Below are 19,766 nucleotides of genomic sequence, written 5' to 3' on the forward strand. Positions count from 1 at the left end.
TAAAACTACCTTACATCCCTCTGTCCACAAAATATTTCTCCATTTCTCCGGTTGCCAGTTGCCATGTTCCTTGGAGAATTGGTGCCGTGCTCTAATTATGTTGCTTTGTCAACTATGGAACTTTTCGCGGCATCCCCGCAACTAAATTATATTCCAATAAACGTCTACGAACTGTTACGTCACTAACATCAAGATCTAGACGCTTTTTTATTTTTCTAGGCGACGCTTTGGGATCTTTTTTAGACGACTGGAGTATGCGTCGATCGATTTCTTTAGTAGTTTTGCGTTTTTGTCCACGTGTTTCGGCTTTATTTTTGTAGGACAGGGAATTTGATATCATTTGATCAGAGTACCCGAGTATTTCTTTAATTTCTTTATAAGTTTTCCCGTTTTTTGCTAAAATTTTTAATGATTTCACGCTTTTTGTCCCTAGGATGTTTTCCTCTACCCATTAATTAAAATAAATGACTTATCCTTTAAAAATCGCTTCGTTTTTATTTTTTTGTACTTACTTTTTAGTTTTTTACAGATTTTATTTAAATAAAAATGTTTTATACCACTTGGTAGCTCACACTCCTATTTTTGTGAACAGCGCAATTCAGTGACCGACACAGATTTGAACTCATAACATTGGAAATAATGTAAACATCTGAAGTTTAAGATTTGTGTTTTACTCGCGGAATACCGTTAGAAATATTTCTTGAAAAGTGCTTGACGTTCATGTTTTAACATGATAATTTTTTTGGGTTAAATATTTTTCTCAGGGGCACTCCTATTATTTTGAACACAGCTGTACATATTTAATGGTGGACTGGTGTATAAAAAAATCTTTCATGTGAGTAATCAAAGTTTCAAGTAATATATGAAAAATTGTGTGGTCATATCGTAGCACAAATATGTATGTGTGTGTTTGTTTTTACTAGTTTAAAATTCTTTAATATTTTTTACCACATAAATGCGATAAGCGGTACTTATCGCCGTAAACCGCATTCCGTCTTTTGATACCCTTATGTTTGAAACTGTAAATATGTACACATATGAAATGAGCATATACAAATAAATTATAAAAATTATTTAGGTTCAAGGCGTTAAACCACTGTAGAATTTTCAAAAATCGTATGTTCTTGATAAGAAGCTAAGAAGGGTCTTAAAAATGAGATACAACATTACTTAGAAGTTGGAAAAGTTTTTAAAATAATTGTAATTCAATTCTGTCCAAAAAACTACAATCAATTCCGCACTAATTGACGGTTCCGGCCATGATACGAAGATTGTTGTCTAATTTATAGTGAAAATTTGTCTGGATGGTATTTGAAAATCCAAAACTTCTTGAACTGTTGAAGTTTTAAAGCATGTTTCGCTTTAATCGATGTTCTTAATGTTTTGTGATAGACAGAAGACACGTATCTAGTATTTTAGACGTGCGTACGTTCCGAGGTCCTAACATCGACTCGGTTCAATATCTTGTTGCAGCGAAGGTTCGCATCCGCCTCTGTACAGCACAAAACGCACGTCAATAAACACAAGGAAGGTTCGACGTCGAGAAGCTGCAATCACAACAGACAGCCGAACGATTTTCTACTCGGCATTTCAAGTTCCTTACGTGCAGCAGCAGATGAAACCATTGGAAAATTGAAATTGGTTTTCAGAAATAACAAAAAAGAGAACAGTTGGTACGATGAGGAGTGCCGTCTCGCAGCCGAGAGAAACAGACTACCTACTTCGCAACGTTACAATCGGCCACAACACGTGCGAGATGGCAAGCGAAACGCATTTGCATACAGAAATAGAGAAATGCCGAAATGCGTGAGTACGAAGAGCTTAAGAAGCTGGTCGACAAGGATGATGCTCGAAAATTCTACGAAAAGATCCGGCACTTGACAGAAGATTTCAAGATCGGAGCATACTCTTATAAAATACCCAGAAGTGATCTAGTGACTGATACCGAGAGTTTGCTGAAATTATGGAGGCAACACTTCTCCAGCCTGATGAATGGCAGTGAAAGTTTAACGCCAGGAAAAGGCGAGCACGATTCCCTAATCGATGACGATGGAGCAGACGTTCGGCTGCCCGACCATGAAGAAGTTCGAATATCAATTACTGGTCTGAATAACAACAAAGCTTGTCAAATACTTCGGTGAAGAACTAAGAAGCTGCATGCATTAGCTCCTTTGCCGGCTGGATGAAAACATGCCCGATGATTGGAACTCTATGCCGCTACGTCTGTACTTGGTATCCTCGCAAAGCTAATACGGATGTGTGAGCTGACGTTGATCAACAGGGAAGGTCCTCTCCGAGCCGTTCGATACCAAGCGAAATTTCAGACAAGGAACTTTCACTTATCGTGTGAATATATTGCTGGAGAAAATAATACGAGCTGCACAGCTAAATAGATAATGTACAGCTGCTGGCGTACACCGATTATATTGACATCATTGGCTTCAACAACCGCGACGTTAGTTCTGCTTTCTCCAGACTGGATAAGGAAGCGAAGCAAATGAGTCTGGTAATGAACGAGAACAAGATGACATTTAGTAGGCAATTGAAAAGAAAATTCCTCCCACGATTAACAAAAACCAAGCTCGGAAGCATGGACAATAACATCATCTGATGAGTCGGCCTTAGGAGTGTTCGAGAGATGGCTTTGCGGAAGGCTGCGCATTGGCAGTCGCCCATAATCACGCCAGAAATATCTACGCCAGTAAAGAAAAAGAAGAAAATTTACGAAGCTTAGTATGGAAAGGTTGAAAGGTGGATATGAAATATGGAATAGTCTTCAATTAATAAAATATACAGATTTTATCAAAGTTATGACTGTTCTGGAAAGTGAATCTTGGAAAAGTTTTGTATTGATAGTTGAAAATTTGCTAGGTAACTATTAAGTACCAAATTACAAATTGTGCAAAATATCCTAAAATTTCCCAAACTCTGGTAGCAAATATCAAGTAAGGCTGTGCAATCGTCTGGACAGATTTCCGGAAATTTTTGGAAATTTCAGACTCTAGGAGGAATTATGAGTTTCAAGTTAGATTATATTCGAAATCATCTGGATACATTTTTGGGCAAGTTTTGGAAATTAGAGTAAGGAGCAGAATGGCCGGTTCCACTAAGATGTGATGGAAAAAAGATATTAAGATGACTGTATTGTTCCATTATGGCAGATTATTGCTGATTCTTAAAAAAAGATTGTCAACATAATAAGTATTAAAAAATGCACATGAAAGGAGTTTTCTTGAAATTTGAATCAATATTGACTCAATAGAACAAATATGTATGTATGTACATTGAAGAAAATATCTACGAATAAATCAGTCAATATACAGATAATATTGAAACAATTACAAATGAGTTAAAATTAAAAAACCGCGCCATGTAGAAGACACCAGGCAAGATCGAACCATTTTAGCTAAGAATTGGACAATAAAAATAACGGTAATGATCTGAATTTGATTGCTCTGATCAAGCTCAGGTATGGTGAAGAAGCATGGCTATTCACAATAATAGAGATATTTTCATGATATTCATGATTCTAAGGAACGCACACCCACATATTATGTATGTAGATATGTACATACATACATATGTATGCACTTAAAGCACCCTGACGCGAGAGATATGGTTCAGCGATTAAATTTCCCCGTAATTTGAAGAATACTGAGCATGTTCAGTGACGCTGTTAACAAAATAAAATGAAGCTATAAAATGTGTTATATTAGACAAAAAATAAAGTAACAAAAAATTTAAGGCTCATAGGCACATAATTTAGTCATTGAAGCAAAACCATTTTTCGCCATAAAATACATTGAACTACGCTGCACTTCCAATTCCAGTGTAATTAAATAAAAACAAAAAAAACAAATTTTATATGAAAATATTGTAATTAGATCGTAAAGCAGCGCGCTAAGCCTTCGCGAGGCACGTACGGCAAACGGCCGAGTATAAAATATAACAAACACGAGATGAATATTAAATGGTCGAATGGGCGCAGAAACAGTTGTAAGCATGAATGAACAAGATTACAAATATAAAAAAAAGTTATAATAAAATAACAAACGCAAATACTCACTTTAATTGGAGTAATAGCAAATCAAAGCAGTTTAAAGACTTCGAACGAAATGCCAAATAAAAGAAATGCAATCAATTAAAAAGGTGAAAAATCGTAAAAGAAACAAAGAAAACAAAGCGGGCGCTGGGAATATGCAGTGTTGTATGTGGTTGAGAAAACTCGCAACGAAAGTTCGACGAAATCGGTGTGGAAATTCGAAAAACTTGAGTTGTTGAAAGGCCAAAACAGGCATTAAATACAAAAACAAAAAATGGGAAAAAATAGAAAATAAATAACAAATAACACCAAAAAGCCATAGAAGAAATGAAAAATGTTTTACGATTTTATGGTGCATTGGCGTTTATGTTGGTGTGTGTGTGTGTGCGAGTGCTGCCGTGCGTAAACACAGCCAATTGAGCAACAAAGCGGCCGGCCAAATAGGCAACAAGACGGTGGCAGGGCCAAAAACAAACGAAACGTGTGTCTGCGCTGAAAAGTCCCAACAATAGAAGGTAGTTGGCTAGAAATAGAGTTGGAGCTAAGGCACTACTTCTCCTCATTTTTCAGCTGAAAACATACACATATGTATGTATGTGTACATATGTAAATATGCATGTGTGTACTAAATACATTTACATATAAGGAGGAATACAGTAGGGAGAAAAATTTTAGCATAATGTTGCTATAATTTACATAATGTTATGAATAGGAAAACTGTGCAGCCACTGCTGAAATTTACATATGTATGTATGAAGATGAAATACAGTTGAGAGAAAAATAATAGCAAACTCATTTAATATTTCTTGAAAATTATAGATACGAAAAATATGGAAATACTACTGAAATTGTACTAAATTTAATCATGTACATACATACATACATATTATGTACATATGTATATGGAGCAAATACAGTTGAGAGAAAAAGAATAGAAAAACACTAAATGTATGTTTAAGTGTGTACATAAGTTACTTTATTGAACAAAAATATGGAACTACCTGTGAAATATAATTAACATCTAAAAAAAACACAGTTACGAGAAAAATAATAGCATATCAGTAAAAGTAAAATTACCAAAAATATATGAAAATACTGCTGAATTTGTACTAAATACAATAACACGCATTTGTATTTGAAGGAAATACAGTTGAGAGAAATATAACAGCAAACTATAATACATACATACATAAATATGTATGTTACTTTGGTTAAAGGAAATGAATAATAAAAATATGGAACCACTACTGAAATACAAAAACATTCGTACTTTTAGAAAATACAGTTGCGAGAAAAGTAATTGCAAAGTACGCCACTTTATTGAAATAACTCTTTTGAAGGAAAACTTCTTTATAGCAGAGTTTTTGAAGTACATGGAAACTAAAAACACGGAACGCCTCCTCAGAAAATACAGTTTCGAGAAAAATAATCGCAAGTGCGCCACTTTATTGAAATAACTCTTTTGAAAGACAATTTCTTTATAACCGAGTTTTTGAATGACATTGAAACTAAAAATACGGACCCCCACTCAAATGGTTATCAATATTTTCGAAAATTGTATAAAAGATATCTACAGAAACCGTTTTTTTCAAGAGGGGCTGCATTGACAGTAGTAGTTGTTGTTAATTTTTCAGCTAAAGGCCTTAGGTTGGTCTTGGATAGTGTCAAATAAAAAAGTTTTCTATACAAGAACTTGACTTTGAGTGGACTGGTCGGTCTGGGGATTGTTATTGAACGTTCTGCTATGCTATTTTTTCCTCTCAACTGTACATAGGTATTTATGTGACAGCTCGGCAACTTATAAGCTGATAGCTAACAGAAAAATAGTGCAAATAAAAACAACAAATATTATAGGTATTATCAAACTAAACTAAAGACGCAGACGCGCAGGGAGCGCCGCCCTGCAGACAAAGACAGCAGTTGTACTACAATGTGGACAAACAATTGCAAGCCAACGAGGCAAAGGCCAAGCAAAGAGTACAAAGACGACGATGATGAGACTGATGATAATGCCGACATACATACATACATAGAAATGTTGTTGCTGTTGACAATGGCGCTGCTGGCGATTGGGCGCTGTGATAGTTGCAACGATGCGATTGTGCCAGCGGCCTCAGGAAGTGCACGTCAAAGTGATGACGAATTATACGCTAAACATAAATATTTATTTTTATAAGCAAACGAGTGCGAGTACGAGTATAATATGCAAGTGGGTTTATTCTTCGGAAATCGGTGTGTGTTGACGGCAAATATGACGATAAATGACTTTGGAAACTTCGTACAATAGGCGACAACGCACGAATTTATTGATGTCTCCACAAAGCACATAACATACGGACACTACATATAATATTATGAGCGAACAATACACAGTTTTTCATTGGATGGGCTAAGGATGTTTGTAAGTGTGGTACGCTTATGGCCACTAGCTGAGCTGAGTATTTATGCCATGCGCGTCTGGTTTATTGTGGAAGAACCTTTTATGTCGTCGTAGAAATCAACATACATTGCTATACCATATGAGTAGGGCAAAGCGCAGTTGGTGTGACAGAAGTAGCGAGGAAGAAGTTATAAAAACTGATATGCTAGCTGACGCGCTAGCTTGCTTCAGTGTCTACATGGTGTTGTGACGATCCCACTGATTTGCATGCAAAGCACAAACATTTTCCCGGCAAACTGACGAGCGTAGATTTGACTTGTTGAATCCGAAGGGGAAATCGCGTGAAGTAATCACATTTACTCGATTTTATTTTCATTTTTTATGGGCGCTTTTAAGAGTAGAGCGAAAATAAATATATATAATAAATATGTATTTATGAACATGTGTATATGAATGTGTTTGAGGTAGTAGGTATATAATTTATTTTTAAATAATTGCAAGCGGATATAGGCGAGCAGCAACGAGACGTTAATTTTTTAGGAAGACTAAGTGCGACTGAAACATGAAAAAAAGTTAGGTTAGGATGCAGGAAACCATAATATCTTTCACAGATCCGTTCCCACGACAGTCGGGCCTAAGTAACCGGAACGGATCCAGATGTTTATCCGGCCAAGCACTATCAACAGAAATCTGCCGTTACAACATTTTCACGGGCACTTTCAACTCGGCAGAATTCTGCCGCCACAACAACATTTTCACAGGTTCCATTCCCACGACAGTCGGATCAAAGAACCGGAACGGACCCGAACTTTTATCTACTCCGCTCATGGACTGTCAGCACGGCTCCAATCTTCGAAATTACTTAAGGAGTGCTTTCTGCCGCCGCAGTAACAACAGCCTTCACAGGTGGATTTCTTAGAGCATTAAAGGGTATAAACCAGGGACCTTAAATAACAGTTATGGCATAATTTTTGACAAAAAAAATTATTATGAAGGATGGGCCGGACACACAGAACTGTGGCCAAAAAATAGTAAGACTTTTTAATCTAAATTTCGCGCAAAAACTTATTCGTCGAGACATTTTTTTCTAGGTTGGTATGACTGTCAGCGATTATTATCCATCAAATTTTTTTTGTGGAATCATATTTATGAAGCCGAATGTTGGAAAAGATCTTCGGTAATAATTGTTTATCAAGAGGAAGTGTTTTTGATTCGTACAAATCGTTCAAAGATGGTCGGGAAAGCGGTAACCGTCCAGGACGGCCATCAACATCAACTGATGATCAACACATCAATAAAATAAAGAAATTCCTGATTGAGAATCGACGATTAACAGTCAGGGATCTTGCTGGCGTCGTTGGATTAGCGGAAGGATCAGTGAAAACCATTTTGAAAGATCATTTGGTCTTAAGATAAATGAAAGCACGATGGATTTCCATATCACTTAATTTTTTTTGGAAAAACAGCGACGAGTTAGCGTCCGTGAAACAATATTTTCCGACTACCAGGATGTCATGAAACGTATTATTTCTGGCGATGAGGCAACTAACGATTAAACAGCCAAATCGTGGCAAAGGTGGGCCGAAGCCGAAGAAAACACATCAAGGCAGGTCAAAAATCAAGGTTATGTTGACAGTTTTCCTTCCATCCGGCTAAACTGTCAACAATGAATACTATTTGAGTGTTATTCGTCGTTTTTTTTTAAGGATGCCGGAATTATGGGCCGAAAACTCTTTGTTTTTGCAGTACGACAATGCACTTTCGGGAAACTTTCAACCAATGGCGTGCCGGAACCATCGTATTCGCCTGATTTAGTTCCGTGTGACTTCTGGCTATTCAGCAAACTCTAACGACCGACCCGGAAAAATCGTTTTGAGTCAAATGAAAACATTAAAGGTGAATCGATAAGCGCATTGAAGGCTTTTCCGGAAGTAGACTTTTATACAAATTGAATTATATGTATATAATTATTAAACTTTTAATTTTTGCTAATGTTCTCATAACTGTTACGGTCCCTGATAGAACAGATATATTTCTTGATTTCTATAGGTCAATTAAAAATTTATTCTCTATAAGAACGCGTATGCGGTAGAATCATTAAAGACTTTCAATTTCTAACTATCTTTATAACATCATACCGCTTCGGCTGAACGAAACCTACACAGCTCACCTGAAATATTTAATTAGGCTACTACAACATAAAAACAAATTGCATATAACTTTCTTCTATTAAAAACAATGGCTTAAGTTGCCAACCCTCCAATTACCTGCATATCACAACCCAAGGAAGAACTTTTCAAGAAAGTACGAGAACTAAAAAAAAAATAAATAAAAGCAAAGCTTTGCAAATATGAATGCTTGCACGAGTTTACTGCCAAAAAGTGTTGAAATTATACCCAAGGGGAGCAAATACGAAAAAAATTTGCAAGTACCCAAAATCACTCACAAAAATTCACTTTAGGGGTTAAGAAAAGCCAAGAAAAATGGAGAGCAATGAAAGTCGAAGGCATAAACTTAATATCCTAATGTCTGCGTTGAAAACCAACCACCACTTTATAAAGGTGGAAACCAAAAAATTTTCGAGGTATAAATATGTTGTGTTGTACAATTATATAAATGTGCAAACACATACACAAACATGTCTACCATGTACCTCGCAGCTATGTAAGGAAGTGTATACCTTTCCAAAATGTGAAAAAACAATAAAGTTATATGACCACCAGCTTGTGCCGTCCAAGCCACCAAAATATTATTTTATGATTTGTTGTAATAAATACTTTTTGAATTCTTAAACAAGCGTGCGCTGATAGACATGCCAAATATGTCTGCAACGGACACATTTTTCGAAATAAGCATAGAATTATGGCAGGCGAAAACGGTGTTAACGCGAGGCAGATTTCGTTATAGCACAAGCAACATATAAAAATTATTTGGAACGAGGTATTGCGTACAACACTTATACAAATGTATGGGTGTACATATTTACAAGAAAAAAAGGAAACTGTGAGATAAAAATTATGTACTTATAGTATGTACATAATCACAGGGTTTATATTTACATTCATAATGAGAGCTTTATATTGCAATATTTTCGAACACATAACATATATTTAAATTTATTGAAATTTTCTTCAATTGAATATATGACCACAAAACTGCAAATAAAATAATAAAGCTAAAAAATAACGCCCACAGCAACATCTTAAAGGCCACAAGCAAAAATATATACACAAAGCACGGAATAATTACATTACAATTTGCTTTATAGCCGGCAAGTTGGCAAACAAACAAATAAGAATGGCGTGACCCCAGCAGTGCGCACGTACCAACCACACCACCATCCTACAAAGCACTCTGTGCCGTTAGCAAAACATGCACTGCACCATTTCGGGCTCATTTAAAATATCAAGTGCAATGGGCAATAACAACAAATACGAATAGTGTATGGTATGTAAGCTACAAAAAGGGCCACGTTCAACGTCCAATGTTTTCAACTTCCTTGCAGACCTGCACGCAATAGTGCGGAGTATAGTGAAGAGGCAGAGGGGTAGACGTATAAGTTACTTTGTGTATGTATAGTTTTTAATTTCATTTTCAAGCAAGAAAGAGAAAATGCAATAAAATCGATTGTCCTTGAGGGAGAAGAACATGGTTCGCGACGGACAGCTGGTGGTTGGTGGCCAACGAACGTGGAACGCATTGCAAGCATCGTGCGCGAATCAAGTACGGAAGGCGAACCAGCTGACATGAAAATATGTGGCTACGTACTATATGTATGCAATTATACTGTATGAAATTTATTGATTTTTCAATGTGGTAGCAAAAATCATCTTCAAGAAATATACAAACTCCCAAAATTATAGTGAACACATATTTTTTTGTAAACTAATATATATTATATAAAGCCTGTAATCAGATATATAAGCATAAAAGCTTCCTAACAATAGCATTTATTTGTAAATGCATCGCCTGACTGGCTCAGCCGCACCCAAACTGTCTGCTGCATGCTACCAGGTATACTTTGCATGCTACAGGCATTTGTCGCATGGCGAATATACCACAAATCTTTGAGACTGTCGTTCATCCAGCGTCAAGCACATTATTTATGTTTATATATCTTAATAATTTCGTATACATTCCCAATCAGCACATTCCTAACCGCGCCTTTAAAGTCTACTCCTTTGCAGTCTATGTATTTGTATTGAGACAGATTAAGCACTCACCTGCCATCACTGTATCGGTGAGATTGTATTTGGTGCCAGTTTTCGGAAAGTCTTTTAGCTTGCGATTCGTTAGTATTAGCTCGCCGCTTAGGTGTGCCTCCTCCAGGATGCGTTCCAGTGAACGCGCAAGCTGCGAATGTGCCATACTGCCCATACTGGCACTTAGTCCACCAATGCTTCCGCTGGTGCTGTGAAGGCGATTATAGACAGCCGCTGTTGCAGCCATCCTGGTTTAGTAGGCGTGGTTAAAAAAACGTATTAATGCTTTTTTATTTCACTTTTATCTTATTTATGTATACTTCTTATTTTAGAACACAATTCAATTTTTTTATGATCACTTATGGCATTCTTTTTCCACTATATTTCACATTAACAAATTGCATATTAAACTAAGCATACAAAGCATTATGTTAGAATTTTCTCACACCTTTCTTTTTCACACAATCACACACTACTCCCCAAGATTTTCCTGTTGTGAAAAATCCGACGATTTTTCCGCGAACACAAATAATTTGAATCGAAATTCTAGCAACGAATGAAGCAGACGAAAAACCGACGTAAATAATAAACAGCCAGCGAAGCCAACCATTTGTTTACAACGCGTTGCCAATTGGATCTACGAATATGGAAATGTAGAATAAATGAGAATGATTTTTTCAGTTGGCAATATGTGAAATGCTTGTCGTATATTTATTTTAATTTTATTTATATACTTTAAACAAATTTTTCTATTTTATTAAAGTTCAAATTACATTAACTATTGTTTTTGAACTCTAAAAACTTTGTAATTTTTTTTATAATCATTACTACTAAATTAAGAAAAATTCTTTCTGCTATTTTGCACGGTGGCAGCATTTATTTATACTGACGTGTTGCGGCTGTCAAAAGCAACTGATGGGAGATGGTATTTTGATCTCTCATTAAACATTGGACGCTGTTCAAGATTTTTATAAAGTTCTATTATTCACTTTTGTAAATAGTATAACTATGTTCGGTTTACTGTATGAATCAAATGATTCGTAGGTAAAGAAAGAAGGAGCCTACAGACTATTCAAGGACAAACCAGTGAGTATTAAGGAATACTTAAATAGTTACTTTATTTATCATTGATCATTGCAGGTTATGTTCTTGTGCTTCCCAATACTCTCACACAAAAATTAGAGATTATCCATTCCAAACTACTACCGCCTGTTGATAGAAATAATCAAAGAAAGTGTGCCGGCATGTTTGTCTATTTGTACCAGCTGATGTGGCTTGTATTGCGTATACTTGTCAACGTATATGAAATATTACATTTTCTGTTTTTGCGATTTCAAGCCATATTACTTTGGTCATATGACCAGCAGTACAATAGTACGACGATAACCCGCCGCGACCGCGCATTTCTACAACGCTGCAAAACTGAACTAACCAAATTGCCTCGACATTTAAACATAATCATTGGCACTGATCCACTTGCGAGAGTTAATGAATCAGTCGTTGCACGCATTTTATCATATGCACAAATAATTGGTATTGACTGTGTCAGTTTATATGATGTCCGCAGTGAATTAAATGGACAGATTTTAAAAGAAAACTTGTGCAAGTCAAGCAAATCGTATTGGAACGAATTGCAGCATAACCACTACGAATGGGGATTGGATATTCATGCACCAGAGACAAAGGATCTGAAAACAAATGGATGCATGGCGAATGGTGTACACAGTGAAAATGGCAGCGCTTGCAATGGGGATGTGTATCAAAAGAAAGCGCCGGCATATTTAAAAGTGAGTTGATATTATGTATGCAAAAGCAAAAGCAAAGTAGAAGTTTCCAAACGAGTCATAGTGTTATATGCGTCTTATCAGTAAAAGGCCAACACTATGTTGTGAATTTGTAATGGCACAGCTTATCGCTATTTTATAAACGAAAATTGTATAGACAATTGATTTGATATTGCGCGTGGATCGCTGTGACACATACATTCCAATTTTACTAATATTTTTTTTTATCAATACATTAATCCGTAATCCATATTTTTGCGATTTATTGCAGATTTATAACATCAGCGGCGTAGACAACCGATCGCTGATAGCAAAGATCTGTCGTGAACTATTCCAACAACGTGAAAGCGCCAAGGTGCAAAGTTTATTAGCCGATCGCAAACAACTAGAACAGCACATTAGTGATGAATTGGCTAAGCATATACAATGGAGTTGTGTAGATCCCGAATTGAGCATAATATTCAACAGAGACATCTGCACTTTCGGTATGCTTCCTTGGCAGACACGATTCACCGAATTCCACACCTTTGAGACTGGTCGCTATGTGAACGCAGAAAGTTTCGTTAAATTGCTATATAAATATTCAAAATGTGAACAGCGTTGGGGGAAATAGGTATTTAAAATTGGGAAATAACTGTGCAAGGGATTTAACTGGGATGGGGGTAAATCAATTATAAAACGTATAGAAAATATGTGTGCAATATTTCAATAACAGTAGGTATGCTTTTTCTAATTTGACTTGATTGTGCACACGTTTTCACATTATACAAAGAATATTTAGTATTTATGTAAATTACATTTTAATACATACAGTTTATTCTTCTGTTTATGAGCTAAGTTAAATGTCTAGAAACAAATTGAATCACATTTTTGTCAAGGTGCAAAAAAATTCCTTCGAAATAGAGTTATGTATTTTTATGGAAAAGAAATGGATTACATGCCGTATATGTATTTGTGAAATACATGCGTATGTAATATATAAGAATATGTCTTTGATTGGTTAGGGATTAATGGAACTTAACGACAAATTTGCTAATTCAGCAGAAAGACTAAGTAAAATTGTGTATATTTTTTAAATTCAATTTTAGATCTGCTTGGAAACTGCTTCATCGACATATCTGCAACGATTCAAAGTAGCGGTTATAACAGTTTGAAAACTAATGTACATCTTTGCCCCAAAATGTTTATACTTTTAAAGTGCATCACTCCAATTAACTTCACTTATAGTCGTTTAATTCTATGATTATACTAAGCTACTCGCGCTGCTTCGAAATGAATACGAAATTATTTCATTTCCTAATAATTTTCGATGCCAAACCGTTCTTCGTTGCCTGCATTATTTTGATGGTCTCACTAAGCTGTTCTAGCCAACCGATGAATGCTTGTTGCATGTCGGCAAATTCTTGTGGCAATAATGGTAATTTGTTGGACAAATAATTTTGATAGTCACTCATGTCCATTACACGTTCTTTGATATCTTCCACCTTTAAGCTGATAGCAGCTATGCTTTGTAAAATACTGTTGACGAAGATTTCATTCCGATCGCGCATTAGCCGCAGAAAATCTCTGCTGTCGTTGAGCTCACCATTCGTAATGGAAATTTGACGCCACAAAAAACTAATTTCATTTTTAATGGTGGCGCTGAGATTTGTCACAATTTCAAGTTGATTGCTTGCCAAGTTTTGGTGAATTGTGTCGAAATGTGTCTTCAGCAAATCAAACAACTGCGCTTGCTCTGGCTGTTTATCAGTTACTAAATCGCTGGCGCTTGCCTCCGTATCCATGACTTGTCTGCGTGGCTTTGAGACGCTATTGCACCTGCTTAAAGTTTCAAAACTATCATTTACCTTATTGTAAGTGCTAATCATTTCGCTATGGAATTTCTGCATTGAAATTTCGTGGTTGTTGAGCTTTTTCGTAATTTCCTCAGCATTGAAATGTAGACTCTGCTCGACTTCTTGAAGACGCGACGTGACTTCAGTTTGTGCTAAGAACAATAAACAAATAAGTAATTAAATTTATTACATTTTAGTTTATGATTTATGCACGGCACAGAGTACATTCTACTAAAACTAAGTTTGTAACACCCAGAAGGAAACGTCGGACACCGTACAATGTATAAAATTATAAATGTTCGGCATGACTAGCAGAGTCGATTTAGTCAAGTCCGTCTGTCTGCCAACCTGTCCGTCTGTATGTCCACCTGTCCGTCTGTCTGTTCACATGTCCGTCCTTCTGTCTGCATATTATTGAAACAGTCTATCAATTGCTCAGTTATCGATCTGCAATTTCTCGTACGTCTCTTTTTATACAGACCCAGCAAAATCAAGTTAAAGATCTCCTTTACATTTTTATGCTATAAGGTTAGCACCTGTGAAGGGTATTATAGCTTCGGTGCTACCGAAGTTAACGTTTTTTTCTTGTTTTACTTACATTTCTGTACCATATTTTGCACATTGGTGTTGACATCATGAAGAAGGTTGTGTGTTTCGTTAGTCAACTCGTGTAAAAATGTCTTGATCTGTGAGACCATCTGTGCATCTGTGAGACCGTTTGGTGATGTAGCTTGCGCACAAGGCTGTTGAATTTGTGACGCTGCCTCGTCGGATTTCACAGGCGTGTTGCTATCAAACGCGGGGTACTCCAGCAGCCGTTGCACGGTTGGTCTCGTCAGGTTGTAGTTAATGTTACGGAAAATTGACCTTGACAGGTTGTAGTTAATGCTGCTGAAAAGCTCTTCATTTGATTTCCTTTTATCATTTGAGAGAATATATGGCGGTGATTTTTGCCTTTCATACCAATCGATACTGTAAGACTCTTTGTTGCTTGGCTTTCTCAAGTCATTGGAGTTATCTAACAATTTCTCTACATTCAAAGACAATTTCGTCAATTGCTCGAGTAGCCGTTGATTTATTTTGTCTTGTTCCGTAAAGAATGTTTCAATGCGGTTTCTTAATTTTTCTTCTTGCTATGTTAATTATGGTAGTGTAAAGGAAAGTAAAATTTTGGTTAATAGACCAGTGGAGAAAATAGTAAAAGGTATAAGAAAAAATCACATATACATATGTAGATATATCAATCATATTTGGATTTGAAAAAATATCTACCCTGGTCTATAAATCAAATAAATATTGAGCTTACGCTTTCTTACCGCTTTTAGCTGTAAGTCAGTTTCGCTAAAACGCTGATCGAAATGTGTTTGTGTACCATATAGACGTTCGAGGTTCAGTTGTTGTCCTCTTTGTAGAGACGTTAGAGATTTCTTAATTACTTCACCAAGCGCTCTTTCGCGATGTTCATGACGCTCCAATTTATTGTCTAATCCATTGACGGTATTACTTAGTGAAGAAAGTGAACGTACGCTTTCGCCTGTATATTTCTGACTGAAATTTACGGAAATAAAATATATACATATAATATACAAATCCCATATAAATAAACAGAGTTATACATACGTTACTTGAGCCCGCGACAGTTTCAAAAATCCCAAGCCCACCAAGCAGAAAAATAGAAAACGGATCAGTTGATACATTGTTGTAGGTACTTGAATGTCCTTACAAAAGTTTTCTGAAGTCCAATCACTAACTTTTTTGCTCTATTGTGTTAAATGGTTGTTTATTCAGCAGTAGTTAAAGGTACATTGAATTTAGGCGGCCCTTCAAAATACATATATATCACTTCTCTTACTTGAAATGCGCTAAAACTTCTGTAAGTATACATATGTATACTTATCTCCGTGTTGCACTTGCAATCAAAACATTTCGCAGTAATTCAATGCTTATCTCATTGCAAAAATCACTAACGTATATTAACATATTTACTTATCACTATTTACCGAGTAGGATGAAGCTCGCTCAACCGCCTTACCAGTACAAGCTTCAACATGCGAATGGCCTTTAAGTTTAACAGAGAATAATTTTTGAGACGGCAGTCAACAAGCTGCTGAAATAGTTGTATGAAAAAATACTGCGCGTAACAATAATAAGCACAAATATTCATAATTAATTTTGTCACAAAGGCGTTCATAGCACCATCAACGGCCTTAGAAGCTGATCGATCATTACCAATCCTTTAAAGGAAAGATTTTTTATATGTTGAGATAACTTCTCGAAATTTTGCATGGACTATTTAACTAAGGCAACGCGACAATTTGCAATCGGACCAATATAGCATATAGCTGGCGTAAAAATTGTCCAATCAATATCAAAAAGAAGATTTGTAAACCCTTTTAAGCTAATAAATACCAGGTTATTCAACAAGTTTTGTCGTTTGATAAGAAAAACATAGTTTTATGATTCAAAATACACTTTATTCTTATTCCTTTTATTCAGTATAATCTCCCTGAACATTATTGCATTTGCTCCAACGATCCTCCAATCTGTGGATACCATCCTTGAAGTGAGTATCCCGAAGGTCTACAAAATACGCTTCAACTGGCGTTATGACCGCTTCATTTGATGAAAAACGCTTGCCACGCATAAATTTTTTGAGTTCTGAAAACAAATGGAAGTCGCTGGGGGCCAAATCTGGTGAATACGGTGGATGCTCCAACAATTCGAACTTTAATTCATGGATTTTAGCCATTGTCAAAATGCTCTTGTGACACGGTGCATTGTCCTGATGAAAAAGGATTTTTTTCTTCTGCAAACCGGGTCTTTTTTCACGAATTTTTTCCTTCAACTGGTCCAAAAGGTTGCAATAATATTCAGAATTAATTGTTTTACCAGTTTGCAAGTAATCCACAAACAAAATTCCTCTCGCATCCCAAAAAACTGATGCCATAACCTTCTTGGCCGATTTCCGGACACGAACTCGTTTCGAAGCCGAACAACCAGGTTCACACCACTCTTTAGCCTCTTGTTTTGATTTAGGATCATGATGATAGACCCAAGTCTCATCCATAGTGATGAATCGATGCACAAAATCCACTTAATTCTTCTTAAAAAGCTCGAAATGTTGCTAAGAAAGTCGCATTCGAATGTGCTTTTATTCCATTGTTTACGATTGCGGCACCCATTGTGCACACAGCTTTCTAAAACCCAAAATTTCACTTAAAATATGGTTTACACTGCCTAATGAGATGTGTAGAGCCTTTAGTCAATCTCTCTCAGTCAATCGACAATCTTCCAAAACCTGTGTTTTCGCTATGATTTCTGGTGTTGATGCGCTTTTTGGACGTCTTTCACGTATATCGTCTTCAAAGCTTGTACTGCCACGTTTAAATTCAGCAACCCATCTTTCTACTGTTCTAATTGTGGGTGAACAATCATTATACACTTTTAACATTCGTACGTGAAATTCTTTTGGTGCTACTCCTTCCAAAAATAAGAATTTTATCACTGCACGATATTAAATTTTTCCCATTGTAAAAAAAATACTGTGACAGCATTCAAAGTACTACAAAAACAAAACAAAAATATTAAAATGAACTGCCTTACCGACTGTAACGACACGGTTAACTTTTGGCATTTAGCGACTACCCGAAACTGCAATAAAGAATTTTCACAAAAGTTGCAACTTATTAACCTTAAAGAATGATATATGGCACGTTCACAATAGTCGCGTTGTTTTGTCAACTAAAATACGCATAGAAACCGTTAGAAGCGGGTGTTTCACTGGCTCTTTACCACTGACATCCCAACTAACCGACATTTTGCGGATGACACAGCATTGTTAGCAGCTGGAGAGTCAACCTCAGTGTCTACTTGACGGGTGCAGACAGCAGTCAATGCAATTACTATGAGGGTATCTTATCGGCGCATTGAATTAAACGACTCCAAATCAATTCACGTCGACTGTTAATGAGAAGGCTTCCAGAATTATCGAAGCTGCTGGGTGAGAAATCCATTGGAAACGCAAGCAGCCTTTCGACCTAACAAGAGAACAGTAGCAGGTCGCAATCGGACTAAATATAACTCTTTCAGTCTCCTGTTACCGAAAATGAGATGCAGAGTGTCCATGACGAATTTGATACCCCAAATATCAACTCATTTCTAAGATATCCTAATGAAATGAAGAGAACAATTGTTGCCGAAGACCACAATTTCACGATTCCAAAACGTTCACAAGAATTGAGACTGTCTCAAACCACAACTTGGCGGCATTCGAGAAAGGATTTGGGCTTGCATCCGTATAAAATAGTTTTCACTCAAAAACTAAAGCATTTGGATTATATTTGCTGATTTTGTCTTGGAATAACTTGAAAACGATAATGATTTTTTTAAGAAAATCATCTACTCCGATGAGGCTCATTTATATCTATAAACAAAACTGTCAATTCTGGAGCGAAGAAATCCACAAATTATATTTATGATCAACCATTCTACTCTTCTTTATTCGCTTACGAAGGTATAGCCGAGTTTACAACAGACCGCTAGTCGTTCTTCCTTTGCCCTGTTTGGCGCTAAAAGGAGATTCTAAGTGTAGCCCGGTCCTTCTCCACCTGGTCTTTCCAACGGAGTGGAGTTCTTCCTCTTCCTCTGCGTAGAATACTTTTACAGCTGGGATTCGGACAACATGACATAGTCAGCGTAGCCGTTGTCTCTTCAATGTCATCGTATATGTTGTACAGCTCATCGTTCCATCGAATGCGGTATTCGCCGTGGCCAACGCGCAAAGGACCACAAATCTTCCGCAAAACTTTTCTCTCGAAAACTCGTAACCCTGACTCATCAGATGTTGTTATCGTACATGCCTCTGCATAATATAACAAGACGGGGAATAATGTGTGACTTGTCGAATTTGGTCTTTGTTCGTCGTGAGAGGACTTTACTTCTTAATTGCCTACTCAGTCCAAACAAGAAGTCTCGCGTTGGATTTCTAGGCTGATATTGTTGTTGTTATTAATGCTGATTCCAAGATAGACGAAATTATCTACGGGTTCAAAGTTATGAGTTTCAACACTGATATGTGAGCCAAGTCGCGAATGCGAAACAGACGTTAAATCGGTCCAGACTTAAGCCTTGAAGAACTCTTTATCGAATTAATAAACTACTTAAGATTGGCCTCGACGAATTCTATGTCATACTTTGACTTAAGTGTCTCTCTGCATTTTGCCAAATCGCTTAAAAGAAAAGTTCGCTAAAAGAAAGAACTGTTCCTTAAAACAATTCTTGTAATATCAACTCATTCGAGATACATACATACAAATATGTGCTTAAAACCCAATTTCTCGACTATGAATTGTCTGTTACATATACATAAGTCCATAAATAGACAGCGCCACTTAGAGATTAAATAGTAAGGAGTGAAACGCGCAGCTCACGACTTCCAGCCTTAGAGCAAGTATCCACTGGGTAGCCAAAACATCCCTGCCCAGAGTTGTACGCTGGGTTTGGGACCAATTTGCTACCATATAA

General features: G+C 36.5%; 3 protein-coding genes across 5 annotated transcripts in view; 1 reads left to right on the forward strand and 2 right to left on the reverse strand.

Moving 5' to 3' along the window:
* LOC105233750 (leucine-rich repeat and calponin homology domain-containing protein) overlaps positions 1-11,202 on the reverse strand; it is a 61,650-nt gene extending 50,448 nt beyond the window's left edge. The window contains exons 1-2 of one of the 2 annotated variants that reach the window (XM_049454958.1): positions 11,073-11,202; positions 10,646-10,872 (exon numbers count right to left, since the gene is read on the reverse strand). In XM_049454958.1, the coding sequence (XP_049310915.1) occupies positions 10,646-10,871 (226 nt within the window). In that variant the 5' untranslated portion in view covers position 10,872; positions 11,073-11,202. Of the gene's footprint in view, positions 1-10,645 lie in introns of both variants that reach the window. The other variant, XM_049455004.1, reaches the window with a different exon arrangement.
* A 322-nt stretch (positions 11,203-11,524) lies between these two features.
* On the forward strand, positions 11,525-13,393 carry LOC105233752 (dehydrodolichyl diphosphate synthase complex subunit NUS1). Its single transcript, XM_011215909.4, has 3 exons — positions 11,525-11,710; positions 11,765-12,411; positions 12,680-13,393. Exons 2-3 carry the CDS (start codon positions 11,869-11,871, stop codon positions 13,019-13,021), a joined length of 885 nt encoding a protein of 294 aa, XP_011214211.2. The 5' UTR covers positions 11,525-11,710; positions 11,765-11,868; the 3' UTR covers positions 13,022-13,393.
* LOC105233751 (uncharacterized) lies at positions 13,230-16,035 on the reverse strand. 2 transcript variants are annotated; one of them, XM_049455116.1, is made up of 5 exons: positions 15,864-16,029; positions 15,560-15,791; positions 14,842-15,376; positions 14,256-14,395; positions 13,230-14,207 (listed from the first exon to the last, which is right to left on the reverse strand). In XM_049455116.1, the coding sequence occupies exons 1-5, from the start codon at positions 15,938-15,940 to the stop codon at positions 13,698-13,700; spliced, it is 1,494 nt and encodes a 497-aa protein (XP_049311073.1). In that variant the 5' UTR covers positions 15,941-16,029; the 3' UTR covers positions 13,230-13,697. The 2 variants fall into 2 exon arrangements, with proteins under 2 accessions (XP_049311073.1, XP_049311030.1); XM_049455073.1 differs by having other exon boundaries at positions 13,230-14,395; positions 15,864-16,035.
* Between the last annotated feature and the right edge of the window lie 3,731 nt (positions 16,036-19,766).

The sequence above is a fragment of the Bactrocera dorsalis genome, chromosome 1 (assembly GCF_023373825.1).
Source record: "Bactrocera dorsalis isolate Fly_Bdor chromosome 1, ASM2337382v1, whole genome shotgun sequence".
In the NCBI taxonomy this organism is placed as follows: Eukaryota; Metazoa; Arthropoda; class Insecta; order Diptera; family Tephritidae; genus Bactrocera; species Bactrocera dorsalis.

Bases quoted from the DNA above. Each gene is read 5' to 3' on its own strand.
- LOC105233752 (XM_011215909.4), top strand. From the start codon at position 11,869: ATGTTTGTCTATTTGTACCAGCTGATGTGGCTTGTATTGCGTATACTT. The intron at 12,412-12,679 runs GTGAGTTGATAT...GATTTATTGCAG, and splicing joins AAGCGCCGGCATATTTAAAA to ATTTATAACATCAGCGGCGT.
- LOC105233751 (XM_049455073.1), bottom strand. From the start codon at position 15,940: ATGTATCAACTGATCCGTTTTCTATTTTTCTGCTTGGTGGGCTTGGGA. The intron at 15,792-15,863 runs GTATGTATAACT...CGTAAATTTCAG, and splicing joins CTGTCGCGGGCTCAAGTAAC to TCAGAAATATACAGGCGAAA. The intron at 15,377-15,559 runs GTAAGAAAGCGT...TAATTAACATAG, and splicing joins CTGACTTACAGCTAAAAGCG to CAAGAAGAAAAATTAAGAAA.